The sequence below is a fragment of the Falco naumanni genome, chromosome 2, assembly GCF_017639655.2.
Source record: "Falco naumanni isolate bFalNau1 chromosome 2, bFalNau1.pat, whole genome shotgun sequence".
Lineage (NCBI taxonomy): Eukaryota > Metazoa > Chordata > Aves > Falconiformes > Falconidae > Falco > Falco naumanni.
In genome coordinates this window covers 98,121,941-98,142,311 of record NC_054055.1, presented here as the reverse complement: position 1 = coordinate 98,142,311, position 20,371 = coordinate 98,121,941, and the positions used below count along the sequence as shown (strand labels likewise).

Below are 20,371 nucleotides of genomic sequence, written 5' to 3'. Positions count from 1 at the left end.
GCCAGGAGATGCTGGCACTCCAAAAACGAGGCACATCTGAGCAGCAGTTTCTTGTCTCTTTGCCAGGCAGGGGCCACCACTTCTCACTGAGCTCCAAAGTAGTAACGAAATGTCTGTATGACTGTTGCCACTATGAGTACCTACTTGGGGACACAGAGGCCAAGAGATACTGATTGAAGCATCCGAGTATCATTCCCAACGATTACCACCTAGCAGTGTCTTCGTGTGAGTCACCTAGCGCATCTACATTTTGTCTGGTGAACGCGGTATCTTTATAATAACCACTGATAATACCAAAGCTTCTAACAGTCAACTGAGCTGCCAGAGTAGGATGATTTTGGCTACAAAGCTGATAGCTAACTGAACTCCCTCTTGTTCGTCTGGCAATTCATGATTCTCTGCCAAGGACTGGAGTTTAGATTTGAAAATAGTAATTTTGACTGATAGAGAAGCCTTTAGAAAACACTGGCTATATACTTTCTGCCACTATCGAGATCCCATTATTTTTGTTTATTAGGTAAGAGCATGCAGAGGTACTGCTGGCTCCCACTCTCCTTGTCACAAAGTCCTAAATGCACTCTCCACCTCCACCAGCCAGACAGCCGTAAGCAGTTCTCAAGGAGAGCAAGTGCTTCAGGGGCAGCTGCAGAGACCACAGAAAAAGAGGACTCCTGTATCTAACATGCAATCATTTCAAAACCACAAGCTCCTGAAACACAAATCACTGCCAGCTGGGAGACTATTCTGAAGAAATTTCCCTATGTGCTTGTCCTGCTCTCACAGTGTTCTCCAGAAACCCACTTTCAGCTGGAGTCAGATACTGGGCTAAAGAGACCTTCCGTATGATTTACCATGGATATTCTCATGCTCCTTACCAATGTAGGTATTTTGAACAATATACTCCTGTGGCTAGCACACTCAGTAGGAGATTAAGTTTTTTGAAAGTAATGCAAATCCTGCCTGAAAATGTCACGCTGAAGCCAAAACCTCAGTGTTATCATGATATACCTTTGTGTAATTGCAATTATAGTTGTTCCAAGCAGAACAGTTGGAAAAATCTTTACAAACTTAGTAAAACAACTGACAATGATCTCAGTTTAAAAGAAAGTTAGTGCCAGCTTCAGCAACAAAGTGCTGTATCTGCTGAAGTGCTGCTCATGAAGAAAAGCAAAGAGAAAGCTACTGCTGCTACTGAGTCCTTGCAGTAAGCTCCGCACAGCTTGAAGGAACTGTATTTTTGATGTGACTGAAATGGTATGCTACTTAAGTATAATAAATTCCCAAAATAATACTTCTTTTATAGTTGAAAAGGTTTGTGGTCACAGCAGTAATGGGATAGCTATGCCAGTCAACCTTCCTACCACAAATGTGGTTATAGCACCAAAAAATTAAGTCTAACGTATACTTATTCAGTAAGTAATTAAACCATCCATACCAGTAAAAGCACTTGCATGCCTCTGCAACTGCATCTACAGCAGGATTTCTTCTAGGACTGACTAGGGCCAAACAGCGAGCTCCCGGCTAGCACAGGAAGCCATAGATGGCAGCTGCCTGTATTGCAAGAGTAATTCTGTGTCTGCAGAAAGAGGAGGAAATGCATTCCTCAAAGTATGCATTATACCAATGAAAAGATTCTGTCACTACTAAAACAAAGACAAATCTTTTTATTAGAAACTGTCTCTATTAGTAGAATGAAGAGTGTCAGCTCTCATTCTTTGGCACTGAAGTCAACTGGTACGGTCTGGCTGTGCCCACATTATGGACTGCCTTTGAGAGAGGGTGACCACATCCAGACCATTTATCTGATGGGAATAGATTCAGCCTGTGCTAACTCCTATATTATGCCTGAGAGTCATCTGGGATAATTTTGCTTCGCATGGGTCAAAGGCACACCAGGGATAATGCCAGCAACTTCACAGGACAGAAGATCCATTTCTATCTCCCCCATTCCCCAAGTACCACTTACTGGTACAGAAATAATTTTCAAAGTTATTTTATTACCCAAACCCTTGCAAAACCAGAAATGGTAACAAAAATTCCTACAATACTTTGTAGATTGTCTGGCACGCCTTTCTAATGAACAGAAACATGCTACTTAGTCTTCATACTCTTTTTATTCTTAAGCCCTTACAATTAGTGCTAGCAAGGGGAAAGTTATATTAAGAGAGCCTGCAATTCCATCAAAACAATGCTGCTTGCTACAATTATTTAAATACAGGCAACAATATATTTCTGCTAAACATATGGAAGCAACATATCTCTCTCATACTAAAAAGAAAAATAAGAGAAACCTCTCAGAATAACACACCAAAACGCCAGTTCCTTCATGTTTCATGGTCAGGGTCATGTTTTTTGATACCAACTGAGCAGAAAATGTTTAAAAGGAAGTTTATTCGTTGAGACCCCTTACTGATACAAGAATAATGACATCTTTAACCTTTAATCCCTTTGACAACTTCAAACAAATCTCACAGCATTTCTGAAGCTGGTGGCAAAACGACCCAAAACCCCACCTGTTAAAAACCTTCTGCACAGAAGTCGGCAGGTCAGGTTGCAGTCCACGTGCGAGTGAGCAGAAGGTGAGCACCAGACAGTGAATGAGAACTCACCTTTTGAGGATCGGAAGTGCTTGCTGGGGGCCGTGAAGCCTCTCGTCCCGTGCACGTTCACAGCTGCCACACGGAACTGGTACCACCTGCTTGCTCGGATGTCCGGCAGCCGAACCCGCTCATCTGTAGTCTGGTGGGGAAAATGTCATGCTTACACTCATTCTGACACGGCGTGTCATGCTGTCACCTCCCAAGCAACACCAGTGAGTCAGGCTGAATATGCAACAGTGTCAGGAGGCTGCACGCAACGGCCTCACCTGACTCTGACCATCATTGCACTGCAAAGCATTTACAGCTGTGAACAAAATCATATAACCACCCAATTTTACAGTGCATTGCAGGTCTCTTCTGGAAAAAGTAACATTTAGAACTGGGGAAGTGTTAAAATTCACAAAATTAATTTTCCGTTTAGCACAACCTTCAGCAGTGTATAGGGCCTAGCTGTTCAGGTGTTGACATTTCAGGAAACTCATTGCCCCAGGTCACAGGACCGATTTCTCCAATTCTCAGTTCTGAAGGGAATCAGGGATCCAAAATGGCTTCATGAAATCCTGCGCTGTGAGAAGCCACCTCTTCTGGCTCATAGGAAACACAAAACCCTCAGGTAATGAATGTAAGCTTCCTTCAGATCTTTGGCACTTATGTCAAAAAGACACTCGCAGCCTTAACTCTTGCCTGCAGACGTTTCTCAGGTCATAGGAGATGACCTTTTCTCCAACAACACCCACCGAGACTGCCAGTGTCATGAGTTCAACTTCCAACTTCTGTGGAGAGTGCCTTAACTGCTGAAATTTGCAGTTAAGCATGAATAAGCATGGATGCACTCTGAACCTTCAGTAGGAGGTGCTTTATGTGATCTTATTCTGAGCCCTGCTTTCCTCTATGCGTTTTTTTCCCCCTTAAAACTTTTAAAGGGCTGTCTTCTCTGCTGTTTTTTATTTTTCCTAAGGTACAAACACCAGAACTGAACCCAGTCTCCCAGTAACCACTGAATCACTGCCAAGTACTGAAGATGTAACATTTTTGCAAACTCATCAGAAACTCATCTACTTGTGCATTTTACTTTTTCAATTACCTCTCAATTATCTAGTTTTCAATTTATTTTAATATGTCATGTTTATTGCATTTTAATTTAATTCTTTAATCAAAATAACACATGGACCTAAACCAAATGTCCTGAATATGTCTGAATATACTATACAATCATTGCTGACCAAACATGCAAGCTCATTAAAAATGTAGTGACATCAGTTTATTTTTACAAGCTCCGTTTTCTATAGCTTCAAACCCCTACCTTCCCCTTATAGGATTCAGTGTAACTTGCAGTGATGCCAAGTAGTTCCCAAAAAAGGTACAGCATAATTCCTGCTTTTTGCTCCCTTTCTAATTTGTGTAAGAAAGTAGCTGCTGCCAACCTAACTCAGATAGCCAGAAATTGAGGATGTTGCTTCAGCTCTTCAGCAATGGTATTTTTAGAGCCTGACAAAATTTGTAGGTGTTATTCTGCACTTAATCTCTTCATCTGGTGATAAGTAAAATTTAGGGAAAGGTATCTCGTTTGCGTGTGCATGTAAAGACAGCCTTTCTAAACTGCACTAGTAACTGCTCTCGGACTGGTGTTGCAGACTTTGAGCCCCTCGCATATCGCTGCTACTAAGAGTCCTTCTCCATTCAGACCACTATATTTGTCTTTTTAGCTTAACCAGGGGTAACAGTCCCAACACATCCATTACCCGCCTCATCTTCTTCTTTCCTGTTTTTTAGCTTTTATGTTACCTGTAGAGTGAATTATCTCATCCAGTAAAGGGGTTCCCCTAGGGAACAAAACACCTATCTGAACCAACTTCTATAATAATTTTCATTTTATAGAGCACTCAAATGTGCTACTTTTCTCCAGCATGCAGACCCACATACTCAAGAATTTACAGACAGGACAAGACAGTGAACTAGAGGAATATAACCTGTTGCTAGATTAACAGAAATAATTAATTACAGGCTACTTCTGCAACCGAAATCAAGGTCAGGACCAATATCTAATGGTAATTAATTAGTTGCAACATTGTGTGTTTTCAAAAACAGATTTGATTAATTTAGTTACAAGGAAAGAATAATCTGAATAGACTTGACCCCAAATTCCTCAGCTAAGGAATCTTGTATGTCATTTGCATCAGCTCAGCTATTCTGCTAGGACTGATCAAAAGAAAGGATTTCAGTTGTGTCAGTCTTCCATGGCAATCTACTGTAAGATCAAATAATCTGACAATCCATATCACAAACATTATTTTAATTTAGGAACATGCCTTGGGCCTATTACTTTCATCATTCATTTTGTTGGCAAACCTCCTCTTAAACTCAATGGCATGCAGGAGGTGTATCTGTAACTCCTGCATTTACAAACTACTTTGGCACCTCTAAGCAACCTTTACACAGATTTAATTCATTTCAATAGAGTTAAATACTACTGAGATATCTTATACTACCTCAATGGTAAATGGAATTTTTTGTTTAATTGCTTTAGTTTAGTTAGTTCTCACTACTTATATTTGGAGCTAAGATCGTAATAAGTACAGTCCTTTCAATATCTGTTTTATATATTAATGCAAGCCCACTAAATGGTATGCTGAGCGGTATTAAGTAACTAATGGTTGAATTTCATCACACACCTAAAATTCTGCCTGATTATGAGAAAAATTAAACCACATTTTTATTGATTTCTTAGAATTCTAGTGTATTTTTTTAACAATCATAAATAAAAGGCAAATCAAAAAGATCACCTCTCAAATCATTACAGGATCATAATTACTGTTTGTCTATGTATTACCCGTTTACTTAAAAGAACAATGTTTTGAAGCTAACCTCCAAACGTAATAGGTGTTTCAGTTGGAATAAAATGAGTCCTCAGATAAAATCACTGGTCAACCTTCAGCACCACCCAAAGTTCAATGAAGATAAGGGAAAGTCCCCATTAATTACATTAGGATACAACTTTATATAAAAGCAGTACATAATCGCAATGACATAACCTGGAGAATACAGAGAACAACCTGACACTCCTCAGGGGTGCATTTCAGGTCCAAGGGACAACAGGCCATCTCCAATGGACAGAAAGAAGAAGGTGGTTGGGTTTTCTGGGGAGAATTAGGATGAGATTTGCCCAGAGCCGCCCCATTTAGGATGCACTGATAGTTCTACTCCTCTCCCAGCGCCCTTAACTGTTTAAGCCCTGAGCCCTCTGTTGAAAGTAAAAGTAGTTCCCTCATCCTGTCTTTCAAAAAGTTATTATCTGCTATTGTCTTCAATGTACCTACAGAAATATCCCCCTGCTTCTCATACAACTGACTAATGAATAAAGTACTTACCCAGAGTGCAGATGACCTATCTTTAATCCCATCTGAGAGGCTGGGAGCAAATATTCCCTAGCATCTTGGTTACTGCATGCTAGTTTGAATTAGAACATGTCCCACATTCACAGGCAAAATTGTTCCTCAGAGACAGGAAGGCTGAAAGTTACAACTTCTTGTAAGGGAAAGGTGGCATTAGTTAGGATGTGGAAAGAGAAGATAAGAGAATATACGATCCAGCAGCATAGCAGTTAGGCCACTCAAGATTCGATTCTTGTGTTGCCACTCCAAGGTGTTGGGTTTTTTTCTGTCTCATATATCTATACCTATGTATACATGTAAAAAATGAAGGTCTTTGTAGCAAAAAATGGTACAGATGGCTTCCCCCCCATTCAAGGATTACACTAATCAGTGGAAAAAGGAGAGGACAGCATCACCCTGTTGAGTTCATAGCTTTATACCTTCTTTTGAAGGAACACACAGTGATAAAAGAATTTACAGTTCAGACAGTGAAGGGATACCATCCAGGATATTAGAAGAGCTCAGTTTATGCCGCCTCTGATACCGAAGAAACCTGACAGTGCTGCATCCACTACTCAACCAAAGGACAGCAGACCTCCCATACTTCATGTGAATGCGATCCCACACAAGCTCGTCACCCTCTAAGAATGCTTAACAAAGCAAGCCCTTCCTGGGGGATAAGAAAGAAACCTTTAGTGTACAGGATTGGTGCTTAGCTCCAGCAGGGATTTGTCATTGCCACAGACTGAGAAACTTCTTGTCATCCTCAGAACCAGACCTTTAGGTGTCTCACAAACTTTTGTCCACAGAATTTAGACAATTCCAAGGTGAAGCAATGGTCTGTCACAGTCAAACTAGTCCCTTCCTTCTTTCTGCCCCTTATTTCTTTTAAGAAAGGAATAAACTAATAAGTAAACTTCACTGTTGTCTGCCCATATGCATACATACATATTTATGCGTGTGTGTATAAACATACACGCACATGTGCGCAAACACACACACACATACTTGACATCCATTCAGAGAATACAGATGTGTCCTGTCTGAAAATAACTGATCTGGCATCTTTAAATTAACTTCATTAATTAGCTTAACAAGATTAAATATCTAAATTTCCAATGTAAACAGTAATACTATGATTTTTAGAAAGCATTAACACCGAAGAGAATGATAAGGTTTTTTTCACAAGATACACAGTATTCTCATGGGATAGTGCAGCAGGTCCTGCTCAGCTGGTTACACCTTACAAAACAGTAGTGTAAGAAACTTGGCGTAATGGCTTAGGACACTGTACATCATAGCTAACTAGACTAATTAGTATCTTAGTCCCCATAGTTTTTATATTAACCAATGGAAATTAGTCAAATAGTTAATTATGTCAAGTTTTCCCAAAAATGTGCAGTAAACAAGTTAACAAAATCCCTTCTTCCTGAAGTGAAAAATAACTACAATAGTTTTCAAAGTGTTTGCTTTCTTTATATACTTAGAGAGGTAAATAAATAACATAGTTATTTAACTCTCAATAGATTGAGCTTTCCTCCTTAAAAAGAAAACATCAAGAAAGACCTGATGACACACACAATCCAAAGGAAACAAACGTTTTCAAAATTATTTTTTCAATACCAAGTAAAAATTTAAGTGAGACATGAGAAAATACTTGAAAATGAGCTCATTTAAAGGAAACAGAAAACATTTTTTTAAAAAAGTAAACACCTTAAAGTTATTGAAAATTATAACCCCATTTCTTCTTGGATGGATAATAAAAATAGAGTATCGGATCAGGAACTCCCGTAAAATATTATGAAATTTCTTCTAAGAAGATGCAAACAATAACTTTGCATGATTACACTACATACGAGCATAGGCACAGTGAAATTCACGTCTTCGCCCTCAGCCTTTCCTCAGCTGTTTTCTGCATGCTCTTTAGCTTAAGTTGCAGAGTAATGAAAAAGCCAGCATCATCCCTGGGCTGAAACGCCCCAGGAGTTCTCAGCTGAATGGCTGAGCTCTTTGCAGCCTTTGCCTATAATTAAGGTCCCATACCCCAATGTTTTGGAATCATACAAGAAAAAATCTCCATTATACAGACAAGAAAATCCCAGAGGCTGTGCACACAGTCACTTTAGTCAAACTGGATATCCATCCTTGCTGCTGATATTGCAGAATAAATTCTATTTGCATGCAGCCACACTTAACTAATTTGACTGCCTGGTGGGATGTCTAAAACTACAAACACCATGAAGGTACATTACTCAACAGAGACAGAAATTCTGATTACTAGCACCCCTCAAGGGTGCCCAGCCTGTATGTCCCATAAGGTATACACAGCTCACAAAGCCAGTCAGGCATCCTGAAGCTTGTTCCAAACTGACGTCCCCAGTAGGGTCCCATCACACAACCAAACACGCATCTCTTGTGATGCAGAAGGGACAGTGAAGTTCTCAGAAAGGGGTCAGTTGGAGAAGGCTTCTCCTGCCACAGTGATTAACTCAGCCCCTTCTGCCCACATGTAACAGACCCCCAGGAAAGGCAGCTGTCAAGGTTCTTATTACTCTTGCACAGGAACACATTTCCGAAACACTCCTATCCACTGCAAGAAGGCACAGGTTCGTATAGTGAAGTACATATAGAGCATGCTTCCCGAAACGTGCGTGTCTCTTTCTGGGATGAGAAAAAACACAGCAGCGTGCTACCTCTGCAGTCTGGATCCACCAGCCAAAAGAGCTGGGCTTCTACAGTCTAGCACATATACATGGTACGAAAACAAAGAGAAGTAATTCAGATCTGGCTCGTTTTTGCTACATGGTATTTCCCTGGTAGCAAAGGCTGGAGGTTGTTTGCTGAATACGGAGAATGCAGACTGAAGACCTGTACCTCTGCTGAAAGATAATAAGTAAGTCGCTGTAATTTTACCAGGTTTGGAGGTGTGCATGTTCCCTTGGGCTTGTACAAGTAGGGTTTCATGCCAGGCTCTGCTGCCTGTGACTTTTTCTGAGCAAGACTCTAACATATTGACAGCCCCCTGTAGCACCACATTGAGGTTAAGAGCTGCACTTCTACTTGAGTGCTCAGTTTCACAAGCTTGACATTATTTTAAGATAGCTTTTCCTACACAATCTGAATTCAGAATGAATACAGATTGTCACAGAATTTAAACCCCTTTATTTTGTGGATGGTTCTATTTATTCTCTCTTTCCTTTTTTCCCTAGCCATAACGACATTTTGCAGATCTTTTCAAAATCAGCATTTTACTTTTCTTGTCAGCAGGGATGAGGGTGAAGCAGTTAAGATAAATGATTGGAATTCTGCCATCCAGGTGGACTGTCAGCATGTTAAAAAACAGATTGAAACTGGGAAGGAACTAAGTGAAAATTTATGCTCTGTTGGCTGCTTCTCATTAAGAAACATTTGTTCATGAATCTTACATTTTCAGTCTGGATTGCAGTGAGTGATAAGAGCATGACATCATAGGCTTTTCCACCTTGGGAGGGTCACATGAGAAAAAAAAACAACTTCACAAGAAGACAGCTTTTAGTCTTTTTTCACTCTGTGTTTTATTTCAAAAATTAAATAGCTGTTTCACAAATGTAATTTCTTATCTTTCCTATAAGACCCAAGCCATGCACTGGAACTGCGCACTGAGTCCCACTGACCTCAAAAGAGCTATGTCTCTTACGTGCTTCCTTTAACGGATTTTGGTATCTAATTCTGCATTTTTCAAGAGATTTGTGGCTTTCAGAGACTCTGGAATTCACATCTGAATAGATCATAAGTACGTGCTTACAAGTAATTGCCACTTTACTGGCCTCATGGAAATCAAGCCTTCAGTTCTATCAATTTTTATCTACAGTGAGCAAACCCACAAAATAAACTCATTTTGAAAACATAAACCTCTGAGTAGTTTTTCTTTGGGGGACAAGGAAACCATTATTTACCTTTTTACTGATATATTCATGCATTTTTTTATGAAATCATTGTCAATACATACCAAAAGCATTTGATGTTTCTATAACTGAAAAACTGGAAGTGAAAATACAAGTTCATTTCACCTGAGTAAATCTAGCAAACACTTCACTGAGCAGTAAAGCAAAGGCCTGGAGATCTGGGTTCTGTTTGCAGCTCTGTTGCGACCTGGAGAGAAACCCTACAAAGGGCTCCCTCTTCATAAGCCTCCCCCACCTGTAAGTGATCTAACTCTGATCTGAAGAGGACCTTTATTTAGCTCATGGTCTGGAAGCTAGGGATCCATATTGCTTCACAAAGAACTGACCTGTGCCACAGTTTGCCAGTTAGTAGCATCATCCTCACTTGGATGGATTCCTTGATTCCACCTCCTCTGAACAACATAGATCACAGGCTCAATGGAAATATTGAATTTTGAAGACCACTTCACCTCCAGGTCTCCTGACTGAAGTTCTATGAATTTTAATTCTTTCCGGGGTTTCAGTGGAACACCTGAATAGGAAAGCGCAGACAAAATATATGAGTAATTTGCAAGATGCAATTAAACCATATGTAAATGAAGCTGTATTAAAAAATAATTTAACACACCCCCCCCCCCCCCCCCCCCGAAACAACTAGATCAGACAAAAGGAAAAAAGAGGGGAATGCATAGGCTGGTGAGCATAGGAGTTTCAGAAGTGCTCATAACTGACCTATCTCTGTTAACGGCAAAGTTGTTTTTAAAAAAATCTTCAGAATTATTTATTTCACTTAAAAACTAAATGATCTGTAAGTTTTAAACTGATCTCACAGAAAACACCTTCCAAATATGCTTTGATAACTTGGAGAAAGACCCCTTTGATCCCAAGCGGAATCAGTCATACTTGTTCAGTTTTTCACCTAATTTATGACAGAATGACAGAACTTCTACACCACATAGTGATCCATTACACCACTTCTCCATCCTTACCATTAGAAAGCTTTCCCACAACCCTGTTTAGTCTCCTCCACCGCATCTTGTACTCGATAACTGTCCACGATGTTCACGGATCATGGAGAACAGATTCTTTTTCATCTATGGAGGAGCCTTTCATGTACCACAAGACTGTCATCATACCTCTGAATGTTTTCTTCTCCACTCTAGTAACCAAAGATCATTCTTCTTTTCTTTTAAATCAGTGTTTCTAGACCTCTGATCATTCTTGCACTTGTGTCTAGAAACTCTATTGACCCACAGTCCTTCTTCAGAATCAAGCCTAAAACTGGACAGAGACTGTGTCTAAACTCTTACAGTGTAGACTAGAGAAGCAGGATTATTTCACACATCTTACATTAAATTGATATACTTAAGAAAGCTGTTTGCCTTCTCCTTGGCAACATGATCTTATTGATTCACATGCAGCTGTATTGTACGATGTGTCATGCTACACTCTTCCCGAAAGAAATAGGAAAGGTATTTTCAAGGCATCTTGGAATAGGTATATCTAACATATACTGTCCAACCGTTACATTTCAGAAACAAAGACATCTTTCTAAAATTTTACAGTAATTTCTCATTATACAATGATACTGAAGGACAGTTATTTCTGTTGTTCCTACTGCTGGTAATATCACTGTTTTGAAAACATCTGCAGTAGCTTAAAGGAAAAAAACAGCTCTTCAAATTTGGCACCTTTTGATTAAATTGACAAATCAAGTGTTAGATACATTTCTCTAGACAGACTTTAGGAAATCAAATATTTGAGTGCACTGCATCTTGCCACTTCAGGATATGTCACAAGATTTCTATGCTGATATATGAACCTTCTTAGCAAGTTATCATATGCACTGTAGTTATTTTGTCATTTCAGTGACTGTCCACATGAGTCCAGCATAATGTGTTGGTTTGGTAAATTGTTTCCTACTCGGTCTGCCACAGATAACAGAGTATCAAAATTTCCTTAGGTGAACAAACCGCTTTTCGATTTTAAGAGGTCTTCTCCTAAATCTGATTATCCAATTAGCTACAGGTAAATAAAAACGAACTTGTAGCCCTTTAACAAACCTAAATTCAACCTGAGGAAAATCCAGTATTTAAATCTGGTTATCACAGCAGTTTAAACTCTAGATACCCTTCAGCAGCCTGCAGTCTTAGTCTAATATAACAAACATCACAGAACATGTCAGTTCAGTTTTCCACATTTGAAAATCCTTCTTTAATTAAGACGTACAATAATCCTACAATTTGCATGTTAAGAAAACTTCCATCTGCTTCGTATTAGGGGCAGTTGGATTCACTTGATTGCAAGTATCTCGGCCTCTCCAGTGTTACGTAATTGTGTGCAGATGGAGCACAGCAGCACAAACAGCGAGAGCACAGCACAAGTGCATTTTAAAATACTTTTATAGAACCAGCACCATCAATTTAATATCCAGATGTGTAGATTCAATTACTCTTCAATGTGCTTTTTATTATGTAAATGGTCAGCTCTTTCATCATGCTGGAACAAATTAGTCCTCTGAAGTCTGTGGTGCTTAACTGAAGAATTCAAATCACTGATTGCTGCATGTTATCAATACCCCAGCGCAGGAAAAATGTTTCTAAAGGTATCTTTCAAACAGTACATGCATCTCCATGCCGTGAAAACACAAATTGCACATTGGACCACCATAAAATCTGATCTTAAATGTTGATTCTCTAGGAATTCAAAAAGCTTCCATGGAATGATTTCTGACAGTAAAGGGTATATTCATGGCATCAGTACAATTGTAAACACAGTTGTTCAAAGACTCAGAGATGTGCAAAACTGTACACTATTTAATAGAAAACTGTTTTTCTCTAAGCATGAGATGAGCCTTTAAACTGTGGGTGACCATCAGGCTCCCACTATCCTATTATGATATTTTCAATACTATCGTACACTTTAAATGTCATAATCATCTCTTCATAATTTACTGTGCCCAGATCTGCAGTTTGGTCTGCTGCATGGATTGCTCCCTTACACGTTTCAGACAAAACTAGTTAGGCTGGTAAAGCCAGCATGAATTCTGAATCCTTGTTAGAAAGAGGTCCTGGAAAGTTCACACAAGTAGGTATATCATCACATCTGACAGACCACTAACTTCTGAACAGGAAAAAAGGTGATAGGTCATTTTTTCATGTGTTACCAGCTGACTGTAGAAAAATATACATGTCCTTGGCCTTACTTAGGTGTGCACATGCGCACATCAGACAAAGTGAACTTGACCACGCATTTCCCTTTCTCTTCCTTCCTTTTTCCTCTGCATTTTCAAACTGTTTTATTTCAAAGTAGAGATACTGCTCCCATTTCTATCTCTAAAGTATTAAATCTACATTAGGCACTTACTATTACTTGTAACATTATTATGTCCATATAGAAAAAAAATAATTAGGTAGGCCATGGAGAAGGGACACTTTCTGAAGTCCTTCACTAGTTGAGACAATGTAAAGGAGATGATAAGGTAGGTGACAAAAGAGTAGGAGTAAACATCTGATATCTCCAGTAAAGGGAAATAAAAATGGAAAGATTATGGAACTGATTAGTAATACGCCCAACAGAGATGAAAAAATACAATGATAATGGACAGTTTGAAGATTACAGCGAATGCAAGCCAATTAACAATTAGGATAATGAATAACTGGACTTGTTATGTTAATCCAACAACACTTGCAATACAAGACTTTCATGGCAGCGTACTTATATTAATATTCTTTTATGACTGGGTTTTAGCAGTCAGTACTAGAGAGGAAATCCAGTTTGTAAATCCAGCAAATCAGATGAGTATTTATATTATACCTGCTGTTGTAACTTATGTCCAGAGCTTGATCAACAGAAAAACTATAGTAACTTCTGCAGACTCTTAGATTCTTAGATCTGAGTTCATTTTCTAGCTGTGAGTGCTGTCAAAATTATAAGAATAAGTACTAAACTTATTCACTAGATCTTAGTCAGGCTTGCAGAGTTTGCCTTTCCTTAGTGACAGGAAGGTCATTTACCCCTGGAGGAAATGAATAGCAAGCCTGCTCCGCTTCTCTTTGTCCTTTGTTGCAGAAAGACAGGTTGAAGAGCCTAATTAGCTGAATTCATCAGCTGAGAAGGCAGTATAGTATTGGGCTTACCCTTCCTCTGCAAGACAAATGCTCTTACAAGCAAGCACGTCCTGCAGATAGGTGATAAGATGTTAGAGAAGGTTAGCTCTGTTCCTGTATAACCATGCTGAACAGTAGTAGACTTTCCAGTGTTCAGTTGTACAACATGTCATATCCTGTGTCCTCTCCAAAAGCATGTCATCTTGTTTCCTTTGTTTGTTTGTTTGCTTGCTTGTTTTGTTTTTACCTTTTTCAGCAGTTACATTTACCGGAATGCTTTGCAGTTCTGGTATGGAAGCTGACCATGTAAACCATTACATATACAATCCAAATGCCACTTTATCACTCCGGTCATTTGTCTCAAGAAGACAAAAGAAATAACTAAGTGATCCATTTTAATAATTTTCATTTTGAAAGGTGCTGTTTATAAGAGTGCATTAATTCCTCATAGTTTTTAAGGGGATCCTCTGAAGTATCTTGGAAGCATGAGAATCTCCCTTCTGCACTGGATTTTTGGATCACAGTATTGCCTGCTGTTCAAAATATCTTGAACACTATCTTCATCCGTTTTATTCTTACTCAACCTATATGACTTCTAGATCAGATTTTCTCCATTGATGTAAATAAATAAGACAGTGCTTCCTGACAGCCCACCCTGTACACTGAAAGACAGGATTCAGAAGTCACAGCACAGTATTTCTGGCATACATCTCATCACTAGGGAGATTCAAAAATATGTACCAACATTTCAGTGAAAACAACAAACTTAAAGATAAAATCACGATCTCCATATATTTTACCATTTTTCCATCTACAGATGGAAGTAAGTCTGGAGTCAGACCTAAGCCTGGAGCTCAGTTCTGAGTTCTGCTGATTAGAGACCACACACACAGAAAGCCCACGCTATCAGAATAACTGATTAATATTTATTTTTTATCACTGAAGTAAGGAGAATGGATTTCTATCAAAACATTCCAGCTCTGTGGAACAAGAAAATGCCTTTCATAAATGCTCATTTTTCTGCATTAGGAGCACATTTTCAGAATATTTCCAAGTATAAAGCTTTTTTAATTGCAACATATTAAAAACTGTAGTTTGTCTAAGCAAATCGTTTCTTAGTCAGTATTTTCTTGCTGATGGATGAGAAGGAAAACCTTTTTTCACAGAATATCAGGACTCAAATAAATTACAAAATTTTGAATAATATTGCCTTAGTTTTAAATAATGATTTAACATATATGTGGTTATTATAATCTTTCACTAGAGGTTTTTAGGTCGTTAAGAACACCAATGCCAAATATATTGCATTGATTTGTTCTTTTACCAGATTATTCACACTTCCTATTTGGTAGTCCTACCTGCCTGGCTTACAAATATAAATGTTATTTCTGATTAATAGACATTGAACTATTTACCATTAAATATTTTTCTGCTGCATTCTCTCATCTGCATCAAATTAAGTGAGATTTCACCTAAGTTGGCAAGTTTGTTCTGCTTAAGATGATTCATAATAGCCACATGTTTACAACCCACATATTTCTAAACATGGGCTTCACAAGGGGAAAAAAATTCAACAGCAATATTTTTCTCTGGCTTTCCATCTTTTCAGTGTCCAGCCACATTTCTACAGGCACCTCTCCTTTTTTTTCACATCCATACAAACCCCTATGAAATGACAGTCCTGGTTTTCTAGGAGACTTTATTATGGCCTAAAGTTATTAGGCCAGTATGAGTACATATTAATAATCTCTACCTTTGTACAGATTTTTTGGAACTTGGCATGTATGACCACATCCATTGGAACAGCATTTCTTCACTCCAGAACATTCACTATCAGCTTCACAGCTTTCAACACAGGCAGCTGCAAAACCGCTGGCCTTCTCAGGTGCTGGGCAGTCCCCTTGCTTCACAGACAGGATGTACTTAAGGAATTCACAGCTAGTTAGGCATTCGTAATTCTTCTTGGGAAAAAGAGGCTAAAGGGAAAGCAAAAGAACTGTATAAATTTTTCAACAAGAAAAAAAAAAAAAAGAAAAAAAAGTTGTACATTTTCCAAGACCTCCTATACAAAAATTCAGATTTTCAGCTCTTGCAAGACTATCCCTGAAGATTTATATATTCAAGCCACTTCTAAAAAAGCATTCCAAGTACAGAATGATGAATTCCCTCAAGTAAGACCACCATTTTTAATGGAATAAAGTTGTTTATATGTGCCAGCTTTCCCTTGTTTTCCTCACATTGGCTGGTTACAAAGTTGCTCAATGACAGATTAAAAGCATTCAGAAAACAAAGGAAAAGCAGCGGTCAGACAGTCTTTTTGTTCTACTACCCCAAATTCCTCCCTTTGTACTTCATAACAATTTACCCACAATATCTGATGTAATGCCACACTAGATAAATAAGTGAAATCTTGTTTCATTAATACTGTTTGAACTGAGTTGGCTAAGAGAAGATTTTGCAGCACCTTTATGTCCTTGCCAGCATATTAGTAATTGTGTAACTCTTCATGCAACTGGAACTAAATTTTTGATAAAATGATCACAAAATACAAATTAAAGTAAGTCCTACATACATTGATTATAGATCAAAGTAAATGCTACTTCTTTGAGAAATCAACTCTGAGATATACAAGAGGTTTCTGCAACACAGAGACTTTTTTTTATAGCATGTGTACTACTCAGAGGTTTGCAAGGTTCACTTAAAATTGTATTACAAATAGCATCTAGCACCCTAGGGAAAGCATTGTGTGTGACATGGTGATTTCATGTACTCTTTTATCTGGTGCTTCATTTAGTCTGGTGCAAAAACAGATAAAGTGATTCCCTTCAAAGTGATTGCTGGAACTGGGGATGAGCAACCCATGTAACTGGGGTACCTATAGCCTGCCTTTCTATCTCAGAGCAACCAAACCCCCTCCATCCTGACAGATCTGATTTACAGATTCCTGAGCATACACAGGAATTATAATCCACCGTCCATCCAACTATTCATGTAACTTCTGCAACTTCCTTCCATATTAAAATGTTTTTGAATCTTATTCTTATTTTTATTGTTTTCATACTTCCGGCAAAATGAGAAAGATTTCACTATCATGGAGGCGTAGGTGTTTCACAGATTGTGTCAGTTTATTCTCCAAAGTCACTGTGGTCCAAGAATGTGCCACTATGTTACATCTCCCATCTTGTCCTACAGAACAGTCCAGAATTTTTGAATCAGGCTTTCAAGGACGCATTTAGGTGTTTCAGCTTAACCAGCCCAACAGCTGCCAAAATGAACAGTCCTTACATTTGCTACTGACCCCGGTGATCCTTGGACACACAGTCCTGCTGTTCCCCTCATTGGAATGCACCTGATTACATGGTTAGCCAGTTAAGCTAAACCAGCAGGAAACTGAATTTATGGGAAAAAAGTAAACTGTCTCCTTTTCTTCTTTACACATAAGGTTCCATTAACGTGAGTACACTTATTCAGTAGATAAGAAGTAATATAACAAACACGGACCTCGAGAAACACAAAGCTAAATTGTTGCTTCCAGATTTTTTACAAAATACAAAAAGATTGAAAACACTCTCAAAGGAAAACAGCCTCCTTCAATTCAATCAAATGTCGTCTATGGAGCATACAAGAGTCTGAGAGAAAGGAAAGTGGTTCTGTGCTTTTGTGTGGGTGAAGCTAATTTCAAATCCTAAAACATCACAAATTTGCAGCTACTTAATTAAAAACTTCATAGCTCCCTGAGGCATAATACGTCCTCAAGGCTTCTCCTCCTCACCCTATTTCACAGCTCATTTTTCAGTTAGCTGCTAAATGTGCTGCTCTTCATTATGGGCCTTTGAAGTTCTAAATTTAGCTTCAACCACAAAACACTAATCAAAGAGGGATGCTCACTGTTTTTAACTACAAGAGAACAGTGTTCTACAAATGTTTTCCTTTTAAACCAATTTTATACATATTTTCAGCCATATCTGGAAACATACAGCCTAAGTGAGAAGTGATATATAATAATGACATAAATTAGATCCACTATAACTGCTTTATTACACTGCCGCAGAGTTTTGTATATGAGGAAGCAGCAATTCATCCAGGTTAAAGAACTCTTACGAGGACTGGTTTTCATGCAAAATTTTTACTTTGTTTTCTGATGTAACTACATAGATCAGTAATCCAGTAATCCCTATTTACACATAGTTGGATATACATTTTTTCTTTAGTTGAAATTACAGCTACTTCTAATCATCTTCATGATGCTTAAAATCATTTAAACATCAGACATGCTCTTGTACGAGAAAGAGTTCCAACAGTGATGAGAGTGCAGTTACATCAGTGTATCAGTGAAAGCATTATATAAATTAAGGTCATTTCTATTTCTTATAGGAAAAGCTGAAAATCTTCATAAACGTACATTTTCATAGACTTGAATCAAGTTACAACTTCATATTGATTTAGTTATAATAAAGCAACTTTCTATTGAGATGGTATTTCCATTTCGTACTTAAAAACACTGAAGAACTGTAATAGCTGACTTCTGCCAACTCAGCAGAGCCACGTTTTAAATCAAATAAAACAATCTCCTTTTTGTACTAGTTTAACAGATCCAGGTTTTCTTATTCACAAAGTTACTCTGAAACATGACACAAAGTTTTCCAAATACTTCTTCCTGAATAATTATGTATTTTGATAGTAGTCTTCTGAATTAGGAGTACACAATCCAGTTACTTCTAGTAAGATACTCTTTTAGAAATCAGATTGACTTTCACATACAGGAAAGCCATCTTTTCTAGCTACCTTGCACAAGGATTTTCACACAATGACATCTCATCTTTTAAGCAAAGATACTCTTTCTTACACATGTCCAGAAAAGACAGAAGGGCATGTGGTAGAAATAGTATCTTACATGAGGGACTTAAGAGCACCTTCTGAGAGAAGCTATGTAAGTGTGGCTGGAACAAGTCTAAAAACTTCAAATTGAGATAATTCATTTGTTCAGGGGAAAAGAAATATGGTGGTTTTGTTTTTTTTTAAAAAAAAAAAAAACTCAGACTTAAAATGGCTACATTATTATATGTGTATCAATTCAAATGAAGGCAACTGCTGTAAAAATCCCATTTGTTAGCTGTTTCCTTTAAGCCAGTAATTTAAACAAAAGAGACAGCTAGAACAAAGTGAGAAAGAGCGCCCTTGGGCTGACATACCTCACAGAAGCTTTGGCAATGGTTTTTCTTCAGGTCCCAGGACTCTTTGCAGGGCTCCAGGCACTAGGAAGAATCAGGAGGCAGAGAAGTGTCAGGAAGAGAAAGAAAGAAAGAAAGAAACAACCACAAATGACCCCATTTCTTCTCCAGTTGTTTGTTTGGCCCATAGGAAGTTAATAATAAGCTTTAGAAATCCACTTCTCCTAGGGATAAGATTGTGTCATTGAGTCATGGTGTCACAGTAAGGTCATGCCAAGCCACGGTTAGATTACAAGAAATACTTTCAGTATTTCTTACTGTACAAGGCAATTGCCTCACTTGTTTATACACCATCCTATTTTCTACCTCATTGAATCCAGGCCCTAATACCATTTAACACCATGTCACCTGGATCACAGAGACACTGTCAAAAGCACTACTCTAAACTACAGAAAGTTAAATCTTCTCCTTGCTCACCAGCCTAAAGATTGGACGGGCACATTGCCTTCCCAAGCGAGAAACTATTTCATCAAGCTATAGAGTAAACTCAGCAGAGATTTAACCACTATTCCTGTATAAACAGACAATGTTCACTGGTCTGTGCGCAAATTTACTTTATTTCAAGTACCATATTATAATTTCTTCACCTTCAACCTCTACAGCAATGGTTATATGGAGAGTTGAGATTCAAACCCTGCAAACCAGAGTCAAGCTTCACAGCAGAGCATAAAGAAAAATCACACTGTCAAGAGCATTCACTGCAGCTGAAACATGAATTCAGATTCACATCCAGAAACCTTTTCTCTTCCTTTGTTAGACACATGGTCTGGCGTTATTGGGAGTTCGTAACATCACCTCTTTCTGGTAATAATGCAAAGATACTTATTGCACCAAAAAGAAAGGCCTCTGACATGCAATTTTGTATTTATATAATTTGTTTCTCTTATACATAGTATTAGATCAGATCCATATACACTTACGCTATTCAAAACCAAACATGAATACATATAGGCTGTATCTCAGCTGTCTACCTGTATCATTAATGTACTAAAAAAAAAATAATGCTTTAAAAGTTAAGCATTTTTCTTACTAGCAACGAAGCCCAAAAAATATAATAAAACAGTTAGTCACAGAGGTTACACAGTTCAGGAATGAAAAATACCACACAAACATTTTCTCTATATGTATTTTAGACTC

The 20,371-nt window shown here is 38.2% G+C and overlaps 1 protein-coding gene across 1 annotated transcript in view; it reads right to left on the bottom strand.

Moving 5' to 3' along the window:
* ANOS1 (anosmin 1) overlaps positions 1-20,371 on the bottom strand; it is a 139,591-nt gene that overhangs the window by 44,255 nt on the left and 74,965 nt on the right. Inside the window, exons 3-6 of the mRNA XM_040582785.1 lie at positions 19,196-19,258; positions 15,757-15,979; positions 10,242-10,426; positions 2,610-2,739 (exon numbers count right to left, since the gene is read on the bottom strand). Of these exons, the coding sequence (XP_040438719.1) occupies positions 2,610-2,739; positions 10,242-10,426; positions 15,757-15,979; positions 19,196-19,258 (601 nt within the window). The remainder of the gene's footprint in view (positions 1-2,609; positions 2,740-10,241; positions 10,427-15,756; positions 15,980-19,195; positions 19,259-20,371) is intronic.